The 16,295-nt window shown below is 40.0% G+C and overlaps 2 protein-coding genes across 2 annotated transcripts in view; both read left to right on the forward strand.

The window, feature by feature from the left end:
• LOC134665736 (uncharacterized) overlaps window positions 1-16,295 on the forward strand; it is a 127,107-nt gene that overhangs the window by 10,212 nt on the left and 100,600 nt on the right. Inside the window, exon 2 of the mRNA XM_063522711.1 lies at window positions 4,211-4,488. Within this exon, the coding sequence (XP_063378781.1) occupies window positions 4,341-4,488 (148 nt within the window). The 5' untranslated portion in view covers window positions 4,211-4,340. The remainder of the gene's footprint in view (window positions 1-4,210; window positions 4,489-16,295) is intronic.
• On the forward strand, window positions 10,320-16,143 carry LOC134665702 (uncharacterized). The gene is made up of 2 exons (XM_063522661.1): window positions 10,320-14,966; window positions 15,507-16,143. Exons 1-2 carry the CDS (start codon window positions 10,595-10,597, stop codon window positions 15,947-15,949), a joined length of 4,815 nt encoding a protein of 1,604 aa, XP_063378731.1. The 5' UTR covers window positions 10,320-10,594; the 3' UTR covers window positions 15,950-16,143.

A 16,295-nucleotide genomic window follows, 5' to 3' on the forward strand; every position in this document is an offset into this window, starting at 1 on the left:
TCACGGTAGACCCGTTTGTGTAACTCTTATTAAATAGACGAAAACTAAAGTACATATGTATATTATTTTTAGAGTGTACATTTTAACAGTTACGCGTACGGCCTGCCTGATTGTAAGCGGTTACAGTAGCCTCTACACTGACTTTTGCTAGTCCAGAGGTGTACTTGTACAAGCACGGTCACCCTTAAGAAACTTATACACTTAGTTACATTTCTCAAACAATCCAGCCAAAGCCTCCAGTGTGAGGGGTTGGGATCAAACCGGCGTCTTTTGCATTCGCAGCAGACGTCATATCATAACCACTATTAGGCCACTCAGATTACTGACTTTACTGGTCGAAATTTCTCGTCTTTAATTTTATAATTATATCTCTACGTAATAAAATACTACTAATCCACATTACATTACATTACATAAAATGATTAGATTTGTTCCCTACGAAATCCCTAGTCATACTTACATAACTCTAATATTTGTCCATTTCCAAAACTCAATAATAGTAGGCAAACTACTTATCAAATGCGAATAAATATAACCTTAACAAAAACCTCAAACGTGAAAAGATCAGACGGCCCCGAATAATGTCCACTCGTTTTGACAAGGCATGAATGAACGAAGCCGGCATGAAACCCGGCTTGAAGTGGCATGAAATACCCGTTCTTTTGTGCCGCTTACCTGCCCATTTGGAGGGTTTTTTCTGGGTATTGGGCCAGTGATTTCGAAATCTAATTATGACGTAAAGGTGTTTCGGTATTTTGATGTTTATCCCGGGCGCACCCGAGTTTTTTTGGAACGTTCTTTGTTGGTTGAGGGGCTTTTATTAGTATATTGCATCCGTCATTTGTTTTTTTATAGGAAAGGTGGTTTATTGAATGGTTTGAACAGTATTATGTCTTCATTAGTGAACTTTTGAAATTAATTGGGGTTACTTTTACTTGCTTTGCTTTAAGTTTTAAATATGTACTGTCAACGGTAAAAATATGGGTGTAGACAACTTACTCAAAAATATGTCCCATAGTTCTTAATTCACTGACATAAGAGTTATGGGACATATTTTTGAAATGATTTGTACACCCATATTTTTACCGTTGACTGTACCTATAATGAAACAGATGATATTAATTAGATCTTGTCAGTATCTGCATCTTTCCGTAATGACATAACATTGTTGTAATAATAGAAAAAGGTTATATGTATAACAAACAGAAACGACTATGTAGGTACCTAATTATTACAGATTTTATCATATATTAAGGTCGGAATAAAATATTCTCAAAAGGAATGGAAACTGATCATTTTGTACTTTGTGTGATTTCAAAAAGCAAATAGATTTCTTAGAAGTACCTACTGTCAGATTGTACTATAAAGAGACGTGCTCGTTTCCAGGCAACCTCCAATCAGCATAATCAAAGGTGACCTTAGTATCAAAACGAAATCATAAATACTTATAGAATCAAGTTAAAAATCATACACCAGACATAATGGCCCAGACAATCAAAACGCGCGACGTTTCCAAACTAACTACAGTCCGATAACTCATAGTTACACAACTTTTTCGATAAATTCTCACTCCGAAACACTCCGAACATGCGAAAACTGACCTAAACCTCACATAAATAAAGGTCATGAGAAATGCACGGTACAGATTATACCCTTAGTCACGCGAACAGATTATTGGAAAAATAAAAATAGCTATATTAGCCGGGGAATCGGGGTCGAAAATGTGGTTATGGTGTATTCAACCATGTAAATTGGAGGTAGCCTGGTCGGTTGCCGTGGGAATTTGGACTTTGTGACATTGAAATAAGCAATGAAAGCAATCGGTCGTCATGGGTGACCTTTCTAACATGGATTTGACTTCTTCTTAATCGATTTTGTGGAGAGACGGGAATCTTTGATTTGAGAACATGGAGATAATAATCAGATCTGTTTATAGCATAACCGCGGCCGACGATTAGTTAAGAAACCAATAATTGTATAATTAGGGTTTTCTCCCGAGGTTTTTTCATAGAAAAGTCGCGAAAAAGACGAGTGATATTAAGTAAGTATTAAGAGATAGAATATAATATAATAGAAAACTCTTTATTGGCACACCTCAGTAAAAAGATACAAAACAAGAGAAACAATTGAATAAATGAAGAGGCAGACAACAGGCGGCGAAGATTTACATTTTCCAAATGCATCTTTTTGATTTTCAATGAAGACCTCAACGATACCTTATTGCTATGTACAATGTGATGAATTAATTTTACTTAAAATAGCTTCTTACTTATTGATATCAGACTGACATGCAGGACAAAAAAAATAATCTCCAAATATAAAGATTGTAACTGAGGTTGATTGTAAAACTAACCTATTAAGTGAAAATAAACAGATAAAATTTTGAAAAAAAAATGTTTTGTTTTTGACAAACTTGCACTTTCTGTAAACTGCCAATCGACCAATCACTTTATCCAAACAGCGTCTGTCTGCTTGTGTGTTTGTTTGTAATGTTTGTATGTTCGTGATAAACTAAAAAAATACTGAACGGATTTTCATGGGGTTTTCACCTATCAGTAGAGTGATTCTTGAGGGTTTAAGTGTCGGCGCGATTCGGGAAATGAATTAGACATTCACTAGATATGAAATAGTAACGATATGTGACGTTCCCCGTCAAAAGGTACCCTATGGCGGTTGGCGCTTACGCTACTATTAACGTCGCTCCAATATTATTGCGGCCATAAGGTACCTTTTGCCGTGGAACGTCACATATCGTTACTATTTCATATCTAGTTAATGTCTAATTCATTTCCCGAATCGCGCCGTGTATAATGTTAACCCATGCGAAGCCCGGGAGGGTCGCTAGTTAAAAATAAATCGAAGTAAGTGACCATACGCCATTACCTGTAAGTGTTCAGGTTGAAAGGCTGAAAAATTGAAAGCACTTTGGTCGGGCTAAGAGCTGGGTTATCGACGATCTGTTTTAGGGCTCTTATTTATAGAGGTCACTTCGCCGATAGGGCACGCTACCTGTAATGACCAATTTAATACCTTGGTATTTTCTGCTGTCGCTTAACTCGAGGCGTAACATATACGGTAACATTTTAAAAACACTTTATTGATGAAAATATATTTAAAAATCCGGTCAAGTGCGAGTCGGACTCGCCCACCGAGGGTTCCGTATTTTTTTAGTATGTTGTTACAGTGGCAACAAAAGTACATCATAATATGTAAATATTTCGACTGTCTAGCTTATGTAAATATTTCGACTGTCTAGCTATCACGCGGTTCATGAGATACAGCCTGGTACAAACGGACAGTGGAGTCTTAGTAATAGGGTCCTCTTTTTACCCTTTGGGTCTCTGCCCTCTGTAGGTACAGAGCCCTAAAAAGTATGAAAAGGTAGGATCATCGCGTAACTGATAATGCAGCAGTTACCAGCTAATAAACTGAGCGAGCCAACTTCATTAATAAACAATGTCTCCTTATAACATTAAAAGCATATGGCGTCAGCGTCAAGTCATCAAATAATTTTAATATATGAATAAAAATAGCATCATTCTTAAATAAATCATGTATTTTTTTTAATAAGTAGGTAACTAATGAAATTATTTCCATAATCAAAATATATTCCAATCGATTAACTATAACCAATATAGCAAGTTACACCAAATTGAATATCAGAGTATGTATAAAGTTAATCTAGTTTAAAGTGATCGATGGGCGATCCCAAGACATTAATTAATACGCAATATTTAGCTCAGTTTAGCTCAGATGAGCATTACATTTAATATTAAACCAATATTCAGAATATGTCTCTTGTCCCAGTAGACAAAATGTACTACATCAATCGTTTCATTTAATAAGATATATTCCAAAACGTATTTATTTATTTGGTGCTTCTTTGAAATAATATACTGGACTTCAACATGAATAATAAAAATGAGACAGTAATTTATATCAACAATGTTTCGGTAAGAAGAATGTTACATTAACTTGTGTCATCCAAATTAAATTACATTAACTTTCTCGTTTGTAGCAACTGTTCTGAACTTAATTTAAGCATAATCAAATCATTATCTGGGCCCTCGCTTATTAAAACGGATCAAACTCCAGAAAACAATATAATTTAAACTTTAATCGAAACCATTCAAACAACGCCCGAAACCATTACGTTCCACGTTCCTTTACAAACAAAACATTTGTAATAATAAATTAATTCTGTCCACAGTAAAACAAAAGTGATATAGAAGTATCAAACATAAAGTTTAAAGTGTTACCAGTTTTCAAAAGTGTTCGATTTTCGAAGTGCCCAGTGTCCCGCTAGTGATGTGACCGGCGATGACAGTTGCGTGTCCAAGATGGCGGGTCGGCACAAGCCCACGGTCAGGCACTTCCACAACCAGCCGGAACTGCGGCGGGGCGGCAGCCTGGGTCTGATGCTGAGATGGATCCTGCTGGTGTGCCTGGCGAGCTGCGGGCCTTTGGGGAACACCGTGAAACAAGATGGTAAGTGTTTTTTTCTTGCTTCTGGTTGTGACTGTGAATCTACTGCCTTAGATTAAGGCTTAAAGGACATGATATATATATGTATTTACATGTGTGATGAGAATTTTTACTATTTTTCCGAAGTATCATCGTCTAGTAGGTATCAAGAGTACAAGTGTTCTTACTTCGATACTACTTGTAGCCTACGATTCGTAGGTGGACCCGAAAAACAGTCAAAATGAAATCAATGGAATTAGAAAGTAGATTTTTTTTCGTTTTGAAATTGAAAAAACAAAACAAATGCCGCTCTTCCATTTGACAATAATAATTTAAATTTCATTATTTTGTACAAATAGGTACATATTAGGACCGCGGGACGTTGAATTTAATATTTAGATGATTCCTTTTAAATGTTTCGCTAAAATGTTAACGCTTAAGTATTTTTCTCTTTTAATTTTATTGCATAAAGTATTCATCTCTAGGAATTCCGATGTGTGCAGAAGTCGAATGAGAGACGTTTTCATTTCAATATCAGTTCTAAACCGTTTTAATAACGTTCATATTTGTACAGCACCCAGTTGCATATTCTTTTATTTCAACTGAAGCGTTGTAAAGCTTAAAATTAATGCTGTTTTTAAAATGCTTCAAAATCAGGTCACGATACTTGGGCAAGATATTTTATCCATCCGAGAGCGAGTGGGCAAAAAGATCAACCCTGGGGAACGTCTGACAGAAGTGAATTTATGATGTTATGCTTAGAGATGGCCCGAATCACTATGCCACTGTTTTGGCCGAATACCGGCACCTCTCTCGTTCGAAGCGCCGAATATAATTATTATGAAAACTGTTCGCCAAAAAGGACCCCGTTTGTTATTATGTTTTTGTTGAACAGAAATTAATGAATGTAGATGAATTAGACTCAATCAAATCAAACCCATGACAAAAATAAAATATTATGTATACACCAAATGCCCAAAAAAGGCTCTTGGTATTTAAAAACTATCCAAGAATACATTTTAAATATTAAGTATACCTAAGTTACCTTGTCTTTGATTATTTTTATTGTGTATTTTTTTTAGGTAGGTAGAATAGATATTCGTTATTCGGCCGAATAGTAGTCAACGTTCGGCCGAATACCGAATATTCGGTAAAGTGACCGAATAGGCCGAATACCGAATAGCTGCCGAATATTCGATGCATCTCTAGTTATGCTTCTTTAATAAATAATTTTATTTTCCAGTCACTTCGACCGGCCATTTTGGTCTAAAAGGTACTTTTAAGTTTTACAGTAACTTGATTTTTAATGAGACCCCTCTAGAAATTTTGTTGGCAATGTTTTATCGGATCAAAGAGTTTAGGCCCAGACTTTTATTGGGTTGGCTTAAAATGTAACCTTTTTAGGCTTATCTGGTCTCAAATCTAATAAAGTTGATAAATACCCACGTGGGTAGAAAGTCAATAGAATGTTAATCTTGTGACATTACCACTTAAATTAAATGAATAATAAGAGATAAATAACTATGGTTGATTGCGCTAACTAGTACCTATAATAAAGGAATTTCTAATGATTAAATTTCCAGTGATACTACATATTAGGGATAGGTACCTGCTCAGATACTTTTTACGCGTTGTATCCACTATACTGTCAAAAAAATTCAACAACCGTAAAATCTGCCTTCTAAGCTTTGCTCGACAATTCGAAATATAAATATAATTTTAAATTTATTATACTATAGTAGCCATGTTGATACATATTTAATTACACAAACGGGTCTACCGCAATATAATTTCATTGTTTTTACCTTAAATTCCGACGTTGACTTTGCTGGGACGTCTTTCCGTGACCACAGCTGGTGGAACTCAGCTGAAACGTCGGAATTTAAGCTAAAAACAATCAAATTATATCGCGGTAGACCCGTTTGTGTAATTAAATATGTGTACAAAACGCGAATAACTATTGGAGCACAATTACCCAGTGGAGAGCAAAGTAGGCAAATTTTAAATTAATACAGTATTAATTTATTTATTTAAACTTTATTGCACAGTAAAAAATTGTACAAAAGGCGAACTTAATGCCAGAAGGCATTCTCTACCAGTTAACCTTCGGGTATTAATTTAAAATTTGCCTACTTTGCTCTATTAACAATTATTGTTATGAAATCGGCATTTCACATTATTAAATTGCAAAATTGACGCAAATAGTTGCGAACGTAAACGAAGCACCAGCAAATTAAGAGAGACTTGTTTAATCAAACCATTTTGAAATATGAAATGTAAATTGTTTACCGGAACAAAAAATAAACTGCAAAAATAGGAAAAACGTTTTATTAAAAGCCCTTTATTAACTTGTTCTTGCGATCCTCTTCGCCCGACAACGAATAAACCGCAATCATCATCATCATCATCTCAGCCATAAGACGTCCACTGCTGAACATAGGCCTCCCCCTTGGACCTCCATTCGTACCGGTTGGAAGCGACCCGCATCCAGCGTCTTCCGGCGGCCTTAACAAGGTCGTCCGTCCATCTTGTGGGTGGTATAAACCGCAAAGGATGTATAATTTTAGTTTGTTTCTTTATTTTCTAAGCGCTGGTGGCCTAGCTTAGAGTTTGCGACTTTCAATCCGGACGTCGCAGGTTCAAAGTAATTCAAACCCCGGCTTGTACCAATGAGTTTTTCGGAACTTATGTTCGAAACACCTTTTTATACCTATAGTTACCAGTCGGTTTTCGGTGAAGGAAAACATCGTGAGGAAGCCGGACTAATCCCAATAAGGTGTACCCTATGGGTTGGAAGGTCAGATGGCAGTCGCTTCCTGAAACTAGTGCCTATGCCAATTCTCGGGATTAGTTGTCAGGCTCCCATGAGCCGTGACAAAAATGCCGGGACAAAGCGAGGAAGATGATAAAAAGAGACGTTACGGCTTCGCCGTTGCCGCCGCTGTATCTGTCAATTTCCTTAGAGCGACACGAAATTCACCGCCTCGTGAGACTCATGAGACTCATGAAACTCATGAGACTCAGTAACTCATGAGACTCATCAGACTCATGAGTCTCATGACTTCCGCGATTATGACGTTCATTCTGTCACTCATTTAACGGATTGACATTCGAATGTCACTTTTATTGTCAGAAGATTATAATTCTACGGTCGACTTCTTTCGTTTATAATTAGAGATGGGTAACTACCCGGGTAAATACCCGAGAGCGGGTATTTACCCGGTATATACCCGATATTTACCTACCCGCGGGTAAATACGCGGGTATTTTCGTTTTTCTTCTAAATTTGATGTGTTTAATGGTATGTGAGTATAAATAAGATTAATTTAAGTAACTTTTTATAATGCTACATAAAATGTATGTTCAAACTAATTACGAAAAGGTTGCTATGCGGTGAAGTTCGATTTTAACATATCAGCCCAATTATGAAAATCGTGTAGAATCATTCCCTGGCTTCCGAAAATGTTTTGAAATGCTTTTAATATACATTAAAATGATGAAAATAAAGACTACTTATGAATGATAATAAAAAAAAATTGTGCAGTATCACAACTTGGGAAGCTCATAAGTCAAATATAGTTAGTCTTAGGACAAAAATGTATATAACCTTTTTTGTAGAAAATTCTGTCTACTTTAGTTTGTACATACAACACTTTTCGATATTAATGACAGATTCCAAGAAATAAGAAAAAGTTCACTTTCACCCCCCTCCAAGGATGCCGTAAATACCGGGTAGATGGGTATTTACCGGGTATTTACCTGGGTGGGTAAATTGGGTAAATACCCGCGACCCATCTCTATTTATAATCTATATCGGTCCTCAATGACCTTGCGCCGCTTCATATCATATCCAATAGGCCATCACTTTATTGTTTACAGCGTGCCGTATCTCTGCGTCCCTTTTATCCTCACCTTTATTGACGGATCTAGTGTAAATATTCCAAAATATCGCTTTGAACTATCACCAAAGTGGTTTAAGCGGAAAGAGGTTTTAGATATTTGGTCAGAGGATTTTTTTGTTTTATTCTAGATGGATAAATCTAGGGTGCTGTGCCCAAAAGGTAAAACAGGACTCTAATTCTAAGACTCCACAGTCTGTCTGTCTATCACAAGGCTGTATCTCGTGAACCGTGATACACAGTTAAAAATTTTCACAGATTATGTAATTCTGTTGCCGCTATAACAACAAATCCTAAAAAGTACGGAATTTTCGGTGGGCGAGTCCGACTCGCACTTATCCGGTTTTTTTCACACACCACATCAAGGTCGTATCAGAAAAAGATCAAAACCTTAACAAATTGTCAAATCTGAATTAGTCTCTTAGTTGCGTATAAAATAAGTTTAAAAAGAACACTGCATTTTCAGAATGATTTTTAATCTCATCCATATACCTAATCAAAAACGAATGTTTTGACTGTTCTGACCGTATGATAAGTAAATTAAAAGCAGTAAAAAACAACTTACATTATAGGTATCCTATGTCCTTGTGTGTGTATGCTCAAAATTATCCACATAGAGGTTAACACTCTTTCTGAATTTTCTCCTCTCTGGTTGGAACTACAGCCGTCTGTAAAGTTGCCAAGTGGCGAGGGTTAATTCTTTTGGTTAAAAAAAGCACGGATTTTAGTGTTTTTGCATTTTATCCGCAATTAGTTCTGAAATTCTGAACACTTTTCGGCCCTTTACGTGCTTGTTCTCAAGTCGCTTTGTGTATTGGGTATTTTGCAAGATTGGCGTTGCGCAGAAATGTTTTTAAAATCATTTGTATGGGTGTATTCGATTTCTATGGCACATTATAGAACTAAATCAGGCCACTGACGAGCCTTCCAAATGGATGCCGTTACAATGGATTCATCCAAATGGACGGCATCCTAATATTAAACATTGTACGGTTTTGACATTCACGGACCGATTTTGGATTGCAGCCACGCTATTTGGACTGTTGGAAGGCTTGTCAGTGGCCATCTTAATAGTCAAAACGCACAAATTTAGACTTGACGGATTTTGGCATACCTACTTATGTTAAGCTTATTAAGCTAATATGGTGACTTATGGAGGTTAAAGGTGACGTTCGGATATCACCTGCAGCTGCATTAAGGTTACAGTACATTTCCAACGACAGCAGCACTACCATTCATTTTACTAAGGAAATTGACAATAACACCGACGCGTTCGTACTAGTAGTGCAGCTGCGGTCAGAAATGGAATGTTACCATTACTGTTGCGGCGTCCTTGCTGCCGACGCTGTACCTACCTATCTGTCAATTTTCTTGATAAAATGACTGAGGTTCACGACAGAATCTCGCGGCGAGATAGACCACCCGTCCCTGTTTAATTAATACCCGGGACCAAATACCGGTTTATTTTTCATACAAACTAACCGGTATTAAATTTCGGTATCTCGGTCGTTTATGTATATTTTTGCATTTAATTTAGCTAATGATCAATTAACCTTACCTAAATACTATTCTACAATAGAAATAGTACATTACTACAGAGGCCGGGACGAAAGGGGTTGCCGGCCGAAGACATATAGACGGCCGAGCGAAGCGAGGCCGGATAGGTCTGAGCGCGGGCAACCCCATTTCCCGCCGAGGTATGTTGTTCGCGAGCCTAACGCCATCTAGCGGGCATCCCAAGAAGAGGCGGAGTTTCCAAGCACGGCCGCGCGGGGGCGCGGCGACAGCCTCTATCACTTTACCATCTTACACGGCAAGGCACACAAGCCGCTCTCGCGATTTTTGCCAATTTTTATATAAAGTCGCCATATTATCATAAGTTGTACAATTTCATTAAAAATATATAAAATAAAAACAATTTCGTAAAATCAAAATAAGAAGAAGTTATTGAAGAGTCCCGCCTGCTGCTCCTGAGACCTCCTGAATCGCTAACCTCCCAAACATTGGACCTCCGAGCCGGAAGCTATCAACCAGCGCCAGGATCAGCAAGAAACGGTCAGGCCATCCATTCTTCACCTTCTTCCCTTCAATCGGCATTGTGCTAATACCGTGTCTATTTTGTAACCTTCCAGTGTCGAGCACGTGTCGCGTGGTGCATACGGCCGCCATTACGTGCCAACAACGAGTTTCGGGAATAAGCTGTAAGTGCTTTACATTCTCTCACACACACCATGGCTACTCCTAAAACAGCAGTGACTCCAATTTCTTTAACTGTCGATTTAAACGATCCGCGTGTCTTGACGCAAAGACGAGGCACACTCAAGGGTAAACTCACGTTATTCGCTAAATATGTCGCGACGCTTAATAAGGCTAATTTAACGAATATTCAAAAAGTCGAGTTACAATTACGCATAAATAATGCCGCGAGTTATTATCGAGATTTCGATGTCGTTCAAACTAGGATCGAGGAGTTAGCAGAGTTAAGTGACCTCCCTAAACATTTAGAATACCGCGAAGAGTTCGAGGGGCAATATTATCAGACAGTGGCCGCAGCGTCCGAATTAGCTGACGTTGGCAACAGCCCCGCTGTTGCTAACGGCAGCGCCGCTGCCCCTGCCAGCGCCGATTCCGTGGGCTATAAGGTTAAATTACCTACTATATCACTCCCCACATTCGACGGTTCGTACGAGCATTGGTTAGGGTTTAGGGACACGTATACTTCTCTGATACACGATTCTAAGGACCTGGGTGCCATACAAAAGTTTCATTACCTACACGCAGCCTTAACCGGTACCGCTTTAGAAGTAATCAAGTCCTTGGAATTTTCAGCAGAGAACTATACAACCGCGTGGGAACTTCTTGAAAACCGTTTCAATAACCATAGGTTACTAACACACAATTACGTAAAGTCACTTTTCAACACGCAATCAATAAACAAAGAATCTGCTACACAGATTAGAAAGCTGATTGACTCTGTGCTACGTTCCCTTCGTGCCCTGAAGACCCTAGGTGAACCTACGGACTCCTGGGACACATTAATTATTTATTTAATTGTCACAAAACTAGACGCATCTACGGAACGCGAATGGGAGGAACACAAGGGCTCAATCAACTCTAATCGGCAGGATTCTACCTCTCGCATTAAGCTAACTGATCTGATTACTTTTTTACAAAATCGTGCAGATATGTTGGAATCTATTGCGGCAAATCATTCCAAAAATACGCACTCAAATTCGCATGAAAACAAAAAGTCATCAAATCAGTCGCAATCACACAATGTACACGCAACGCATAGCTATGCTTCTAGCTCCACGGTTTCACAGTCACACACAAACAAATCCAGTTCCAAACGCACTGCGCCTCGCAATTGTCAAATGTGCAACGCTAATCATCCGCTTTATTCGTGTAATAGTTTCCTTGATTTAACTGTTCCCGACAGAGTTAAATTGATTGAGGATAAGAAACTATGTCACAATTGTCTTCGCGTTGGTCACACAGTTGACAACTGCTTTTTTGGCCCGTGTAGGATCTGCCAGAAGAAACATAATAGCTTGATCCATAGCCTGAGTAGTGACAGTGACGGTGCATCAGCTTCGGCTGGCAGTGTAAACAACAAGCCGCCGGCGAGCGCCGTCCCCGCCACCTCGGCTCATCACACTATTACACTTAATTCGCACACACTCTCACCGCCGTTAATACCGGTATTATTATCTACTGTAATAGCAGATGTTGCCGATAGCAACAATAAATTACATAGGGCTGGAGTTTTTCTCGATAATGGCTCAGAACACAGTTATGTCACACAATCTTTCGTAGACAAATTAAATACGCCTTTGATACAGTCCACTTACAATATTTCAGGGTTAGGTAAATTAGTCACGCAAACCACACACTCGTGCCAGCTTAACCTGCAGTCTATTACAGGTGACTATCATGCACGCATCAATTGCATGGTAGTCGCTGTCTTAACGGAACCGCTGCCGTCAGCAGCGATAAGCGCGCATTCCATTCGCATTCCAGACAATATTCAACTCTCTGACCCTACTTATTTCAAATCATCAGATATTGATATATTGATAGGCGGTGATTATTTCTGGGGCTTGTTAAATAAGGATCGATTTCCTCTCGCAGAAGGACCTTATTTACAGGATACTAAATTTGGTTGGATGGTCGTGGGTCCGATTAATAATAAACGCATTAAATCAAATAAGACTACTTGTCATTTCACGCAAACTTTAGACACACAATTAAAACAGTTTTGGGAGCTCGAGGAGGTTCCTAAGATAGGAGACGGACTGACTGACGACGAACGCGCCTGTGAACAGCTGTTCGCTTCGACTACGCAACGCGATAAAGATGGTCGCTTTTTAGTACGTTTACCACTAAAGGAATCAGCCGATGCGCTCGGCGATACCTACGATGTAGCTAGGAGTAGGTTCTTATCATTAGAACGCAAACTCGAGCGGCTCCCGGACTACAAAAAGATGTACTGCGATTTTATGCGTGAGTACATTGAGCTAGGGCACATGTCACTTATACACACATACACAAAGCCTTACTGCTTCCTTGTACACCACAGTGTATTAAAGGATAGTCTCACTACACGATTAAGAGTCGTATTCAATGGATCAATGCCCACCAGTTCAGGGAAATCCCTGAACGATTTGCAATTAGTCGGGCCGACCATACAAAACGATATCTTTTCCATATTGTTACGTTTCCGCGAGCACAGATACGTCGCCTGCGCAGACGTGGCAAAAATGTACAGGCAAGTCCTTATTCAACCCGACCAACGGAACCTTCAACTAATTTTGTGGCGAGAGAACCCTTCGCAGCCGCTAAATATTTACCAACTTAATACGGTAACTTTTGGTACTTCTTCTGGGGCCTTTTTAGCCATCCGCTGTCTCAATCAGCTGGCAAAAGAATGTGCTGACGAAGAGGTCTCTCGCACCATATTAGAAGACTGCTACGTGGATGACCTAATTACAGGAAATAATGATAAACACGCTTTAATTGACATCTGTGAAAAGGTCACCGACGTACTTCAGTCAGGTTGTTTCCCACTCCGAAAATGGGTGTTTAACTTTGACGTGTCGCAATTTTCCTCGTCCAAAATTACGTCACGCGAATTGTGTTTAGGCGATAATTGTCAAAGTAAAACACTCGGCTTAGGATGGACCAACAACACTGACGAATTTCATTACACGGCAAAAATACAACAGGATAATAACGAACCGATAACAAAGCGCAAAATATTATCGGTAATTTCACAAAGGTATGACCCTCTCGGGTTACTTTCGCCGGCCATAATTATTGCCAAAATTTTACTCCAAAAACTATGGCTGTGCCGCTTAGATTGGGACTCGGAAGTACCTGAGGAGGTCGCATCAGCCTGGCGTAGATACATACTCACACATACCCAACATATACATAGCCTCCGCATTCCTCGTTATGTTATGAATGCGTCTGCGCATTGCACACAGTTGCACTTTTTTTGTGATGCTAGTCAATCGGCCTATGGAGCCTGTGCATATGTGCGTTCGCTTTCGGGACATAATAATGAGGTCATAACAGTGCATCTGTTGTGTTCGAAGAGTAAAGTCGCTCCTTTGAAATCCGTCACTATCGCGAAACTTGAGTTGCTAGGCGCGCTGTTAGCTGCTAGGCTGTACGCAAAAGTAATTAAATCGCTCAAAGTGAAGTTCGATTCTGTGTATTTTTGGTGTGATAGCACAATCGTTCTAGGGTGGGTCCGAATGTCACCCCACACCCTTAAAACCTTTGTTCAAAACAGAGTGTCTGAGATAAACGAGTTAACCGGGAGCGCGCAGTGGTTACATGTAAGTAGCAAAAATAACGCAGCTGATTTAGTTAGCCGCGGCCTTGAACTTGACGCGCTTATCAATAATTCGTTCTGGTTCAACGGACCGCCCTTTTTGCATGAACCAGAATCTGACTGGTTACCTAGTACTTTATCGCGCACTTCTGAAATAATACCGGCCGATTTACCTGAAATAAAAACAAATACAATTAGTATGACAAGCCAAGTTAACACCGATGTATTCGAATTCGACAGGTTTTCGTCTTTTAACCGCTTACGGCGCGCGGGTGCTTATGTTTTACGATTTATAAACAACACACGCATTAAAAACAAAATAAATCGTATAACTGGCCCGCTGACTGTTGACGAATTGAATGCATCGATGCAACATCTGGCGCGTCTTTCGCAAATGAAATCTTTTCCTGTCGAGTATGATAAGATGATAAATAACTTACCTGTTAAACACACGCGCGGGATTAATAAATTAAATGTCTTTCTAGACACCGATAAACTGATAAGGGTCGGTGGTCGTATTAGTAATGCGACTAGTTTTTCATACGACAAAAAACATCCGATTTTGCTTTGTTCGAAACATCGTTTCACACAGCTTTTGTTTCAGAGTGAACACATACGATTACTGCATGCGCCTCCTAGTCTCCTGCTTGCTACTATCAAAGACTGCTGGTGGCCTCTCGGAGGCACTAATTTAGCAAAGCGAGTAGTACGCACCTGTGTAACCTGCATTCGCATGAAGGCGAAAACGTTCGCGCCTATAATGGGTAACTTACCTTCACTACGTTTGGAACCCGGGTTCGCCTTTATGAGCTGCGGGGTAGACTACGCGGGGCCAGTATACGTACTTAACCGTAGGGGTAGGGGCGCTAAGCCTCAAAAGGCATACATCTGTCTGATAGTTTGCTTCACGACGCGCGCGGTTTATCTTGATTTGGTCACAAGTCTTAGTACCGAAGGATACCTACTCGCACTTAAACGCTTTATTTCGCGCCGTGGTAAACCTAACGTCATATATTCCGATAATGGCCGTTGCTTTGTAGGGGCGATGAAAGAACTTTCGTCATTCCTACAAAACAATGCGAGTAGTATCATTGAGTGCGCCGCTAATGATAACATTAATTTGCATTTTAACCCCCCTTACGCTCCACATATGTCAGGTTTGTGTGAGAGAGCTGTACAGTCTTGCAAATATCACCTGAAGCGCGTTATTGGCAACGCGAATTTAACTTTTGAGGAATTTAGCACGGTTTTAGCACAGTCTGAAGCCCTACTGAATTCCAGACCCATGCATCCTCTTTCCACAGACCCAAACGACCTTTCCGCATTAACTCCAGCTCATTTCCTTATTGGCCGACCGCTGACAGCGCCGCCCTGCAGGGACTTGACGGCAGAGACGGGCCGGCTCCAACGCTACGAGATGCTGGAGAAAATGCGACAACACTTTTGGCAGCGGTGGTCGAAACAATATATTTCTGAGCTGCAGACCAGAACGAAGTGGCAGACGCACGGCCAGGATATCGTTCAGAACTCCTTAGTTCTGGTCAAGGAAGATAACCTACCACCCCTCAAATGGCGTTTGGGACGGGTGGTAGCTCTGTTCACAGGACACGACGGAGTCTCCCGCGTCGCTGACGTGAAAACAGCGAGCGGGACCATACGCAGGGCTTTCACCAAGCTTTGCCCTCTCTTGATGACGCCAGAGAGTGAAGCTGCGCCAGCCCCATCTACATCAACACAACCACATTGAAAGCGGGTGCTTTCAAGGCCGGGGGCATGTTCGCGAGCCTAACGCCATCTAGCGGGCATCCCAAGAAGAGGCGGAGTTTCCAAGCACGGCCGCGCGGGGGCGCGGCGACAGCCTCTATCACTTTACCATCTTACACGGCAAGGCACACAAGCCGCTCTCGCGATTTTTGCCAATTTTTATATAAAGTCGCCATATTATCATAAGTTGTACAATTTCATTAAAAATATATAAAATAAAAACAATTTCGTAAAATCAAAATAAGAAGAAGTTATTGAAGAGTCCCGCCTGCTGCTCCTGAGACCTCCTGAATCGCTAACCTCCCAAACATATGTATAGTGCTTTTCTC

This window comes from Cydia fagiglandana, chromosome 7, assembly GCF_963556715.1.
Source record: "Cydia fagiglandana chromosome 7, ilCydFagi1.1, whole genome shotgun sequence".
NCBI classification, from domain to species: Eukaryota; Metazoa; Arthropoda; class Insecta; order Lepidoptera; family Tortricidae; genus Cydia; species Cydia fagiglandana.

Excerpts from the sequence above, each read along its gene's own strand:
- LOC134665702 (XM_063522661.1), top strand. The coding sequence starts at position 10,595 with ATGGCTACTCCTAAAACAGCAGTGACTCCAATTTCTTTAACTGTCGAT. Across the intron at positions 14,967-15,506 it reads AACGTTCGCGCCTATAATGG|ACCCAAACGACCTTTCCGCA; the intron begins GTAACTTACCTT and ends CTCTTTCCACAG.